Source organism: Phaseolus vulgaris, chromosome 1, assembly GCF_051622355.1.
Source record: "Phaseolus vulgaris cultivar YP4 chromosome 1, ASM5162235v1, whole genome shotgun sequence".
Taxonomy (NCBI): domain Eukaryota; kingdom Viridiplantae; phylum Streptophyta; class Magnoliopsida; order Fabales; family Fabaceae; genus Phaseolus; species Phaseolus vulgaris.
The window spans coordinates 40,759,687-40,772,763 of NC_143498.1; the positions used below are offsets into that span (position 1 = coordinate 40,759,687).

The 13,077-nt window shown below is 33.0% G+C and overlaps 1 protein-coding gene across 3 annotated transcripts in view; it reads right to left on the bottom strand.

Annotated features, from left to right (window-relative positions):
• Positions 1-8,637, bottom strand: part of LOC137814053 (Insulinase (Peptidase family M16) family protein) — a 28,093-nt gene extending 19,456 nt beyond the window's left edge. For 2 of the 3 annotated variants that reach the window (XR_016521024.1, XM_068616588.1), the window contains exons 1-10: positions 8,212-8,637; positions 8,007-8,082; positions 4,398-4,465; positions 2,945-3,036; positions 2,798-2,871; positions 2,664-2,707; positions 1,279-1,330; positions 518-640; positions 311-423; positions 58-220 (exon numbers count right to left, since the gene is read on the bottom strand). Coding sequence is in view for 2 of the 3 variants with exons in the window: in XM_068616588.1 (XP_068472689.1) it covers positions 58-220; positions 311-423; positions 518-640; positions 1,279-1,330; positions 2,664-2,707; positions 2,798-2,871; positions 2,945-3,036; positions 4,398-4,465; positions 8,007-8,082; positions 8,212-8,331 (925 nt within the window). In the remaining variant the exon portion in view is untranslated. Of the gene's footprint in view, positions 1-57; positions 221-310; positions 424-517; positions 641-1,278; positions 1,331-2,663; positions 2,708-2,797; positions 2,872-2,944; positions 3,402-4,397; positions 4,466-8,006; positions 8,083-8,211 lie in introns of all 3 variants that reach the window. The other variant, XM_068616589.2, reaches the window with a different exon arrangement.
• Between the last annotated feature and the right edge of the window lie 4,440 nt (positions 8,638-13,077).

Consider the following 13,077-nt stretch of genomic DNA (forward strand, 5'->3'; position numbering starts at 1 on the left):
TTTCATATGAAGTAGACAATACCCAAAAACTAATAATGACAGATGGAGAGTACCCACCCAATTTTTTCAAGATGTAATATAAAGACCCTTCTCCTTCATGACCAATGAGATGGCCAAGATACCTGCTTGGCCCTTCAGTGTAATGATGAATTTCAGGGGTTACTGGCCATACAATTCTCAATTTGTGACCTTGCTTTATTGGGACAGTTTTGACAAGAATCTGAAACAGAAACCCAAAATAAGAAATAGATTACAATCAATGGTGAAGAAAATAGTTAGTTTTTGCCATTAAGATATAGTAAAACTGCACCTGCAAATGCTCTGATTTGCATGGCTGACCACAAGGATGGAAACAACTTTTGCTGGTGTTTCTAATATCCTGGAACTTTTCTTCTACAAGGTTTTGAATTTTATCAAGGGTTTCTGAAAATATCCATGCACAAATAATTGGATTGTTGCCATTCAAAAAATATAAAAAATAATTCAACTGACATATTGTAAACAAAATATATGTTACCATTTGTGTATATAACTAGATGCATTAAATTGGCAGAATAGTTTTCATCATAAAACTTGAGAAGCTCCTTCCTTGTGTCTAATCCTTTTGCTTTAGGCTTAACTTCCAAAGTGTCCCAATTCCCTACAAATTAGAGCACTGCAGTAATGATTATGATGAAAAGTATACTGCAACAATGATAGCTATTGCAGATATTCCACTTCATTTGGACAAACATATTTCTTTTAAAACAAATTACAATTAAGCATAGTTTTAAGCATTAATCACCAGATTTATTTAGGTTCAGAATTAAATCAATGACATGATACTAATGCACATAACATGAAATTCATAATTATTCAAAAAAACACAAATTGGCAGATGGAACTTTATTACTTTTTAAAATAAATTCCAGGGAAATTATAAGTAAATATCTTCCAGTTGGCTCAGAAGTCAGCAGCTATCGATGTGATAAAAGAAAAGACAGAGATCCAAAAATATCTAAAATCATATAGTCTGCTGTCTTCATATCCAAAATATAGCCATGACATTCTCAATGTACTTCAAAGAAGTTTGTAGCAAAATACTCCGTTGAGTTTATCCTAGTAGTAGACAAATTTATTTGAATTTTAGTACACAATAATGCATTTAAGCAAATAGAATTACAAAGATTCTCATTATCAGTTCTTTGGCAAAACAATCCAACCACAAGCAGGATGGTGCAAAAGTTCAAAGTTCAATTGTACGAGTTTAAAAACAAAAGAAATTAAATAACCACTGACCTGTGCTAAACTTATGATATGGATGATCTTCGTCACTCAGATGCTTCTGAAGCTGTATAGATTGCAATGTTTCAGGGGGAAGGGGGAGACCAAGAGAGATTAGGAACATTTCTCCATAAGAGGCTTAAAAACACAATTTGCAGTGCCAGTAAAGCACCCAATGATCCAACTACATATTTTGAAGAGAAACGGCTAGTATATGAGGAGGACAAACAAATTGGGAAAGGAAGAAAAATGGATGAACAGCAAAGGCAACAAATTAGTCCAACCTCTTTGAATAACAAATAAATTATGAATCTACTCTTTGGTTAGTAAATAAGGTTATTAAGACTAGTCAATCCTAGGTTGAGATTTGAGAGAAGGTAGACAATACCACTGCCCTTTCCTCAACTTTGCTATCAATCTAATTCAGCAAGAGAAGCAACCAACTATTTTCATGAGACCCTGGCCTCAAGCATCAGTTACCAAAATGCTTTCAATGTTTCATCACTCTAAAAGCACCATAAGTAAAAGCCACACTACACATGGAAAATGGAAGAAAAAAGACGAGACTTGCTATTCCAACAAGTGATCCTTAAAGTAAAAATATAAGAAAAAAACATTATAACTGATGATAGACTTCCCTACACATTCTGACCTGGGAATTCTAAATAGTGCAGCACAAATGAAGTGACACATGAGGTGTATGCACATAGATGATACCTGTACTGGATAACCATGTTTAACACCACATTGCAATAAATGAGGTACTTACAGCTTTGAAATGTAATCTACATCATTTTAGACCAATTTAACAGTTGTAAAGAGATACATGGATACAGGAAATGCCTTGAATATCATAGTTATCAATGTTGGATGTTGCATCTAGCCAACCCAAAAAATGTTATAGCAGTATCACACTATGTAGGATGGCTGCTATTCTGAATTTTTATATATACATAAATGTTTTTGGTATTATATACATAAATGCTGTAACATATACATGAATGCTCTAAAATTAAGGGGGGTGTTACTCAAAATTCATAATGTATTCATAATTTACAGTAAAAGGGCATACGTTTTTAGGCCACATATACAATAAAAGTCATGAAAAAACACCAAATCTGAAAGACATTAATATTTCAAAATGCAACATATCTTAAATATCAATAAAAGGTGAGTGTGAGTGTTGCACAGAGAAAAGAACAGAGGTTGGGGGTTCAAAGTTCAGAACAACCATAGTTTAGAGAGACAAAAAATGGTTGGGTGTGAGTTCAGAAGCACTTGAAACTACATGCTATAAGGGAACTTTTTTAAATTCTAAAGAGTAGGAAAATCTCAACTTTGCCTCTAACCCACCCCACACCCCCTGTAAAGAAGGAGGCTGTGTAAAACATAGCACATACCTGGTTAATTCTCCATCCATCAGATAGTAAATTCTTCTGGTTTTCTGCAAAAAAGAATGCAGATGAACAGTATACCAATAAGAAACAAGGAAATAAAACAAAATAGATCAAATAATGACAAAAGATAAGCTAACCAGAGTCAACAGCTTTAATTTCCCTCATGGTGGCATCAGGAGACATCAATGGTTTAGTGAAGAACTGAGCAAATCTGGAAGATAAACTATACTGAGCTAGAACTTTTATTAGGGATTAAAGAGGAAACAATAAAAAGCAGGATGTACCTGTCCAGAGCCTCTTCAAAGCCGTCTGTGTTAACTTCAAAATGATAGTTGGTTTGTTCAGAACTTGTAAAAGCATTGGTGCTTCCTCCATGCTGCATCAGAAAGGCAGACGACAGCCATGAAACCAAAAAAAGTCATTAGAAAAAAATTAAGAATATTTAAAAATAAATAATAAATCTATGGAATTGCTCCAGCTTTCTAAACCCCAATTGATATTGATGTTTGATACAATATAGAAAGAAATAGAAACTCTTGACCATTCTTAAAATACAATATGCATCTGCATAGATACTGGCAGAGTGGGAGGCCAGATGCATGAAACTAAAAACATAACATAATTTAAGCTCAAAAAATGCAGTGATGAGTAATCATAAAGTCTTATAGAGATTTCCCTCGATTTCATTCCTTTTTCCCTTCTCCCAAAAAAGCCCTTGGGAAAACTTGAGAGCTCCGACCGCTTCACCAGAAGAACCAAAAAAACAGGTCTTAAATCATAAACCCTCTAAGTTTAGAAACAAGGCAAATTCATTATGTGGTTGAATAAATATAGCCCAGACATGACAAAACAATCACTTTTAAAAGGTAATCATTTTGTCCTACAAATATGTCCCTGTCAACAGGAAACACCTATGTTTCTTAAAGCTATGCTCACCTGTCAAGAAAATAGAATACAGATATTTAAAATATCAAGTTAATTTAACCAATGAATTATAATTATCAATTTTTAAGTGTTGAAAGTTGAAATATCCCATTAGTTGGTCAGTGATTCTAAGAGGTCTAGATGATTTTCTTATCAAATGTGAACAAAACACATATACATACTTTCAAGGCATCAACAAATTTTAGAAGTAAGGACTGCATTGAATTTCAGTAAAAGAGCAAAGTATTTAACTGAATTTAAAGTTTATGTTTTTCATTTTACAGGAAGTTTGTTGTTTAATACTATTTGAGGGCTAGAATTCCTTTTGAGTTCATTCTGGATATCCGCAAATTTTCCCTCTAATTAAAATTTTGTTGCTAGTCTGTTAGTATCTGCAATTTTTCCCACACACCCACCTCCCCTTTCAGAGCTTCTGATTTCTAAAAGCATAATAGAAGAACTGTATTTGATTATTTTGCAATCTCTCCTAATTATAAACTGCATATTTGCAGTAAATAATTTGTATTTGATTTGAATATTTTGTGATTATTTTCAGTTTCCTACTTTCCTGGAATTAGATGTTGTAAATCATGTTACAAATACTCAATCATGCTAACGGTCCACAAGAAATTCAGACTTTGTTTCTCCCTATTCAAATAATGCTTTTCACAAAATTTCAACAGTGACCGACATTCCATAAGTACCAATAAGATTAGGAATAAGGATATATGTAAACTACCATTAAATATTCTCTTCAAGGCAGGAAAATAACATGGAACGTTAAACATGTTAAAGGAGCAGACATCATGATACCTCAGTAATATACTTGGAGTAGCTATCTTCAACTGGGTATTTTTCACTCGCATAAAACAGCATGTGCTCTGTCAACCAAAAACACAAAAGTAATAAAATTCTTGAAATGAATAAGCCAGAAAAAATGAAAAACGAAATAGGTAAATTTCCAGCACCAAACCCATTAGTTATTAAAATATAGTTTGGTATAAATGAAAATTCCAGATGCTAGAATCTAGTATCTTATTTGTCTTTGTTCCTAAAAGCAGTGAATAATGTTCTATATCTCGAAGTATCAACTCAAACATCACAAGTAGCAAGTGCTCCAACAATTAGCTCCTCTTTTTCATGTATATAGTCTATCTTATATGGATTGCATAACGTGCTTTGCACTATCACACATGTACCCACTCAAATCCTCTATCTCCTTTCCCTCTCCTGTAATACAATACTAGTTGTGACACAGTTTTAAATAAATTGTCGCAGTTTCATCATGTTCCCAGACAAATGTGGCCGATTCTGAAGATTGGCTCAGCAAAATCTTATCTAAAGGTTCCTAGATCGTCTAATTGTGCTAGACCATCCATTCTTGATATGCAGGGAGTCCTCAACATAATGGTCTAGCTGAGAGATTCAATAGGGGACCATTCTGGAAAGAGTGAGGTGCTTCTTGTTGAGTGTTGGAGTTCCAAAACTGTTTTGGGCTGAAGCTGTAACTACTGCTGCCAATCCAATCACAGCGCTGGAGATGAAGACTCCGAGGAAATCTAGTCAGGACATTCTCCCAACCTTAAAAACCTAAGAATCTCCAGTTGTGTTGTCTATGCTCACATGAGGCAAGGAAAATTGGATGCATGTGTTGTTAAGTGCATGTTTCTAGGCTATCCAAAAGGTGTAAAAGGATATCATCTATGGTGTCTAGAGCCAAGATTCAAGAAATGTATCATCAGATTGAAAGTCGTCTTCAATAAAATTGAGATGGCCCATAAGCCAAAAGTTTCAAAATGTGAGTTTGGGAGTAGCCATGATACTGAGAAGGCTAACATTGAGGTGGAGTTTGGCAAAGAAAAAGCGTCTAGTTCCCTACAGGATGATGCGTATTACGATCTGGTAAATGACAAACAATAAGCTTTTAATGATGATAGATGATATGATTATTACATGCTTGCTAGAGATAGAACAAGGATAAGAGCTCCAAAGAGGTATGAATATGAAGAACTTATTGCATACTCCTTGGTAGTTGCAAGTGAGGTGTTAGAAGATGAAACTTCTATTGTATCCTTTGCACTAGCAAGTAAGGAGAAGACTCAATGGTTAGACGCCACAAATGAGGAGATGAAGTCACTTCATCTGAACAATACCTGGACTCTTGTTTGTAGACTTGTGGGTTCTAGGTTGGTTAGTTGTAAATGGATTTCCAAACATAAAGATGGTAATCTAGAAACTGGTCAACAAAAATTCAAAGGCGAGATTGGTGGCTAGGGCTTTATTTAGAGGAAAAGAGTCGATTATAATGATGTGTTCTCTCATGTATTAAAGCACAAATTCATTTGAAAGTTGTTAGTCCCGATTGTTGAGCTTAACCTTGAGCTGGAATAGATGCATGTTAAGATTGCATTTCTATATGGAAACTTAGAAGAGACCATCTACACGAAGCAACCAAAAGGATTTGAGGTAGGAGACAAGAAGGATTATGTTTGTAAGTTAAAAAGATCCTTGTATGGTCTGAAACAATCCCCACGGCAATTGAACAAGCCTTTTAATGCGTTCATTGCAAGAATTGGCTTTGAATGTAGCAAGTATGATGTTTGCGTCTACTTCAAGTTTCTAGCAAAAGGTCATCTCATAGTATTGTTGTTGTATGTCAATGACATTCTAATAGCAAGCAATAGTAAGCCTGAAGTTCAGAAGGTTAAAGCTAAGCTAAATAGCAAGTTTGAGATGAGGGATCTTGGAGCTACTAAGAATATTTTGAGGATTGAGATCATTAGACGACGTGATTTGAAGTGTCTACACTTGTCCCAGAAGACCTATCTCAAAAAAATCCTTAAGAAGTATAGTAGGACAAACTTAAAACCTAAATCCACACCTCTTGCATCTTACTATAAGCTAAGCGATGAACATTCTCCTAAAAAGTGGAGGAACAACATTATATGGACAGTACTCCATAATCCAATATAGTTGGTTTTGTTACGTATGCAATGATTTGCACACACCCTATAGCCTATGTTGTGAGCATTATTAGCATGTTCATGTCAAATCCTTGGCGAGCTCATTAGCAAGCTCTTAAGTGGATTCTTTGGATTGAAGGGATAGCTTGGAAGGGTTCTAGTTTATGATGAAGATAGAAAATTTGTGATTCTCCCATAGAAGGATTTGCTGAGTAGGACTTTGTTGGGTGTTTGGACACCAGAAAGTCTCTCATGGGCTATGTGTTAATTGCTTATGGTACTGCCATCAACTGGAAAGCCAATCTACATAAGGTATTGGCTTTGTCAATGTCAATCATTAAAACAGAGTACATTATCATGACAAAAGTAGTGAAGGAACCCTTATGGCTGAAGGGTTTAGCCAAAGAGCTAAAGGTGCAAGACCAAATTAACACTGTCTACTGTGATAATAATCATGCAATACAGTTGTCCAAGAACCAAGTCTACGATGAAAGAACTAAACACATGGAAGTTAAGTTGCATTTCATAAGAGAGAAGATTACACAAGGATGCGTGAAGGTGATAGATGTCTCAACATATCATAATCCCTCTGATATAATTACAAAGGTTCTATCAAGTAGCTCCATTGCTTGGATTTGATCCAGCTAATTGGTGATTAAGCCCGTAATGAGCTTAAGAGCAGTTAGTGACTCTCGCTCAGAAGATTTGTGTTGAACCAAGGTGGAGATTTGTAAAGATGACTAAATATAATCTTGTCTAAAGGTTCCTAGATTGTCTAATTGTTTTATATCATCCATTGTTGATATGCAGCTTTTATCATCTGTGGTGGATAGTCTCAGTAGACAGTTTAGTCTCTAAAGGACTATCAAGACTTGAACTGTCTAATGCAACTGTCTAAGTAACTAACCAATTCTGTAAAGTGAAACACTGTTCACATATTAGTTTAGGCACGTTTCACATGTGTTAGTTATAAAGGGGGTATTGTTGTATAAACAGGACCTTTGTATCATCAGTTAAGGTTAAAAACGTTAGTTATACTTAAAATGAGAGTTTAATGAGAGAAACATAATCTCATATTATAGTGAATTCCTCCATGGACGTAGATTAAAATTTGTTAAAAGTTGTTTTCTACTGTTTGCCTTCGACCTATTAGATTTGTGGGTTTATATGTTATCGTTCTTTGTTCGTGTGATAGATGTGTGGTATATGCATCTGGAGTAAATTTGTCCCTGGCACCGATGTTGCCGCAATTGCAGTAGCGGAAACTCAAAAGGCCTTAACATTGCGGCCAAAAGCATGCTCAGGAACCAGTTTTAAAATCATTATAGACTACAATTGAGGCACATCAAACTTCAAACAAGGAATCCTCTTCAGACTCCTAATACATCGACCAGAATCCTACAGAAATCGAAACCTATACGCGACAGAATAGAGTCAAAACTGGAAAAGGCAAAAATACCGAGGAAATGGGCGAGGCCTTCGAGGCCAGCAGGATCACTGAAGTAACCGACGCCAACGTTCATGGAAGCAGCACACTGCAACGGACAAAATCGAATCACAGAAACGGAAGAATCATGAACTGAGCGAGTGAATTGAAACGAAAAACGAAAATCTGATCCGAATCGGAATCGGAATCGGAATCAGAGATCGAAGAGGAAGTCGACCTTATCGGTAACGGGATCGCTAATGAGGAGCACTTGGAGCGAGTTGCGAAGCACGACTCTTCTGTAATCCCTCTTGTCGATGCGAGCCTTCACAATTTCCACGTCGTCCTTAATTGCCATCTTCTCCCTCGCTCTGATTACAACCCTAACTCGTTCTTGTTCTGGCTTGGTGGCGTTGGAAGGTAATGATTGCGTGTTCTGTTCTGTTCCTTGCGCTTGAAACTCGAATTGAGATGAGTGCTGCAGAAGATTGATATTTCGCGGTGACGAGTAAAAGTAAGGAAAGACGACGACGACTCTGTTTTGTTTTGTTCTGTTCTACTTTTCCTAACTCTTATTTCGCTATTTTGTGGACTGTGGAGTGTTAGCTACAGAACAGAGTCCATTGCGATACTCGTGTTTTTGTACTGGTAATGGGTTCAGTCTATTTGTAATTTGATAAAAGAAAATATAAATGAAAATTAGATAAAAATACAAATCCATAAAGTTTGTTAAAAGAGAATAAAAACACATAAAAGATTAGATAATTATTACAATAAACGTTTTGATTTGAAGAAAAAATGTTATTTAAATATTAAAAAATAGGATACTATAGAAAGCAATAGTGATGATAGATGGTGTCTGTTGTTTAGATTAATTATATTCCAGACAGTTAATTAATATTATAAATGATTGTTTCAAAATCTTAATGAAATATAACTTTACCGATCGGAACCGAATTTTTAGAAAATAATTTTTATTGTATATAATTAAAAATTAAATATAAATTTTTTATTTTTAATACATTAAAATTATTTTGATGTCTTAATAAATTATAAAATTTTAACTGGAAAGTTAAAACGCGTAACAAAAAGTTTAACATTAAGTGAAAGCACACAACCATGACAATCTAATTTAAAAATTATGTAATTTTAACAATCTACATATGAACAAATTATATATGAGATCATATCCTACATAAAGGCCTTTTTCGTTGTCTCGATGGATGTGGCCTATCATCGTCATTATTTTCTTTTTCGTTGTCATCATATGGAATATCGAACCCCATTGAAGAAATTGGACAGACATGTTGTGGTCCATAAAGTTAAATATTTATGGTGGTTCAATGGGGGCGGATTGAAGTTGGACTTGTTTTTCAAATTGTGCAACATTTGAAAAAGACCCAACATGATGAGACTCATGATAAGGGTGGCCTTCAGAATGGTATGGTTGACTATCAGGTGACATGTTGTATTGTTGTTTAAAAAAAATTAATGTAGAAATTTTAAAAAATAACAATATGAAGTGGGGTACAAATTGAACTTACATCATCTTCAAATTGATTGTTTTTCGAAACAAGAGATTGAAATTTTCTAAAAGAATATTGATTCAATAAAAATAACCAATTATTATTAAAAACAATTGATTAAAAATTACAGGCCACACAAATTACAAGGCATAAATATGTCAATCAATTTTACTTACAAAATATTTGAACTTGTTTAATAAATTCCAAAACCAATTTCAACCTATTATCTTTAAAAACATCTTATTGTTTTTCAATTTCAATTTTAGTAACCGAGAAAATATCAACAGATTAAACCTTAAAACAATTGATTAATTTTTTAATTATAGTATTTGAAAAAAATATTAAAAGATTAAATTTGAAACTAACTAATTAATTTTATGGTTATAAAATCATAGAAAAAATATTAACAGGTTAATTTTCAAAACAACAGATTGATTTCCTGATTTTTTTTAAAAGACAAAAAATATTTTAATTTTCATGAATCAAAATAAGAATCCAAATACAATCAAGCACAATTTTCAATAAGCTTTTTGATTCAAACAATGCAAGTGTAAACACATAACCAATACACAAAGATTCACATTCACAATTGCTTAGAACACTAATTATGACCAGTCCAGAAAGTCAAACAACACTGTAGATAAAAACAATTGATTAATTTTAAAAATAACTCATTGATTTTTACACCAGTATGAAGAAAATTAAATTGTAGTGACAAGGAAAGCTTAAAGCATACTAAGATTTATACAGGTTCACTCAAAACTGAGCTACTCCCACCTCACACCAAGATGAAATTCACTAGATCAACAATTTCTTTTTACAAACATAGATTTGAAAACACAGTACAATAAAGGAACAAATTCACCTTTGTTATGAACCAAGAAACTCAAAAAATGATCTCCAAATTCAAAACACATTTGAAAACCTTTGACCTTAAGTGAATGATGAAAGTTAAGAACCAAGAGCCACTACAAGAAAATTTGGTATTACATACAATACAATTCGTATGTAAGAGACCAAATTCGTATGTACAACATAGTTACATATGGATTACATACAAAAAAAATCCGTTTGTAAAAATGTAGTAGGTAACTGTTGCATACAGATTCAAAATTTGCATGTAATTACATACGAATAAATCCATATGTAATTGTCTATTAGATTTACATACGAATATTTTTTCGTATGTAATATCGTTTCTTGGCAGTTTCAAATTAGGCTCCAAACAAACTAAATTTGGAGTTCATGGATCAAACATACACTCATATATAGCAACAAACAATGATAGAAAACTACAATTAAGAGAAGCCCAAATGATGAGATAACACAAACTCCAGAATACATTATTGTTTTAGTCGTAATCAACTCCATATGAAGAAATTGAAAAAGGTAAAAAGAACAAGAACAAAAGTATAATTTCACAAGACATTCTAGAGGAACTCCAAATCATCGTATATAAAACACAAGATATGAAAGGTGCAAGTAGATATACAGAAAAAATAATGTGAACTACACATTAGTCTAATTTACAATCTTAGAATGAGAGATTTATCATTTCTTTTAAGGCATGTCAATCTTCACCATGTGTTATATTCAACTAGTGGTTTCTCTCTGGTCGCCATTCAAACATCCCAAACACGTATATTGCCATTAGATGATGCAAAGACCACTTGGTAAGGGTCATCATCCCCTGTAGCACCATCAATATCTGTGAGCACAACAATACCTTTGACATGGGAAGTATGTGCGTCTCCCAAGCAATATGCAACTTTTCCAGTCTTGATATCCCATGTTGTGATACTTTTGTCCTCATACACAATGTAAAGAAGTCCATTATGCAAAAAGGAATAAAAAAATTTAAATATTAAAAAAATATCAAAGTTAATTACTTGATAACACCACACAAATTATAGTACCTTAAACTTGATCATCCATGTCAAAGATAGTTCATTCCACTAGAGAAACTGGCTATATGAGAAAAAGGTGATATACCAGGGAAAAAAACAGTTATACCATACTATACATACCATGACCAACCCCACTACCAATATCATAAACTTCATACAAATATTTTCTTAATAGAAGATTTATATTACATTCACATGTATTACATAACACTGACCTTCCCACTCTTGATTGACAGTAAGAGAAAATTATATAGGATTTATATACACATACACATATTACATCATTTAAAATCCACAACTTCCCGCCTAGACATAGCGCATAGACCATTAATTCATCATTAAAACATACAACAAAGCATGTGATTATAGATTACTATGTAGCCAACACTCCTTCAAAAGACAAGAATTTATATTCATTTTATTTCATAATAGTGTTTCAGTTTTGTTAAAATGATATAATTATAAAAAGTTTGGATTGGATGTTGAAGGAAGTGGAATGTGATAAGAAAGGGATGAATCGCTATATATGTTATTGATATACAATAAATGAAATATACCAATGATATACAATAAATTATATCAATATCTTTGTAACCAAACATGTTTACACTACAGTTATATATATCAAGCCTTGTTATGTGTTGCTTGTAACTAAAGATCGATGACTCAACTGAAAAGCTATAGAACAAAAGTATCTAGACATAAAAATAAACACAAAACTAAAGAAAACCGAGCACGATTGAAGCAGGGGAAGCCAGGGAAGTAGAGGAAGATGGAAGTGAAGAATCTGAAATGGGACGCACATATAAGCCTTGTCAAATAAATCATACACCTTATTTCTACTTCCTTTTCACCACACTTTTTTTCCCTGTCTTCAATTTAACCATTACAATAATGTAATACACTTTATTTTTTATTCAAAACAACATTAACATTAGTATTATTGTAATTCGAAGTTTAAACCATTTGTTTAAAAATCAGAAGTAAGATTAAATGCTTGTTTTTTTTGGAACTATAGGAAATCAGGGTCCAATAATTTTCTTGTTGTGTCCTTCTCTAGTCCATGAAATGTGGGTTAATAATTGTCATGATTGGTGTTAAAAACTGTTGGCATTGAGTACAGTAAGTATAGGTAAAATAAATGTGAAATGGATGGGTATAGAAAAAAAATAGTTTATGGATTATTTGAAATGTAAAATGGGCTTAATAGATAGTTTTACCAAATATGTAGATTTTTTTTTAGTTTAATTCAACAAGAAAAAGCTAATTCACCACTATAGGATAAGATAGTTAAATCACTTTTTTTTTTTTTATGAAAACCATTATTATTTTCTATAATTATCTTTACATTGATTCCCTTCTTGTGCTTCTTTTTGTTGATGTAATATTCAACATTGGTGAATGTAAATAACAATCATATGAATCTAATAAATTTTCACTTTACAAAAAGAGGAAAAAGAGTAATCATGTGTGACTATGAAGATCTGAGATTACATACTGATATTTTGCCTTAATGTCAGAGAAAGTTGAGACCATTAACAAAGTACAATTTCTATCAATTGAGATATATTATAATGAATGGATGTTCATCAAACTTAGAGCACTAAGTTTGGAAAACAGACCATAATAAGGAAATATGGTAACAATCCTAGGATATGATGAAAAATTATT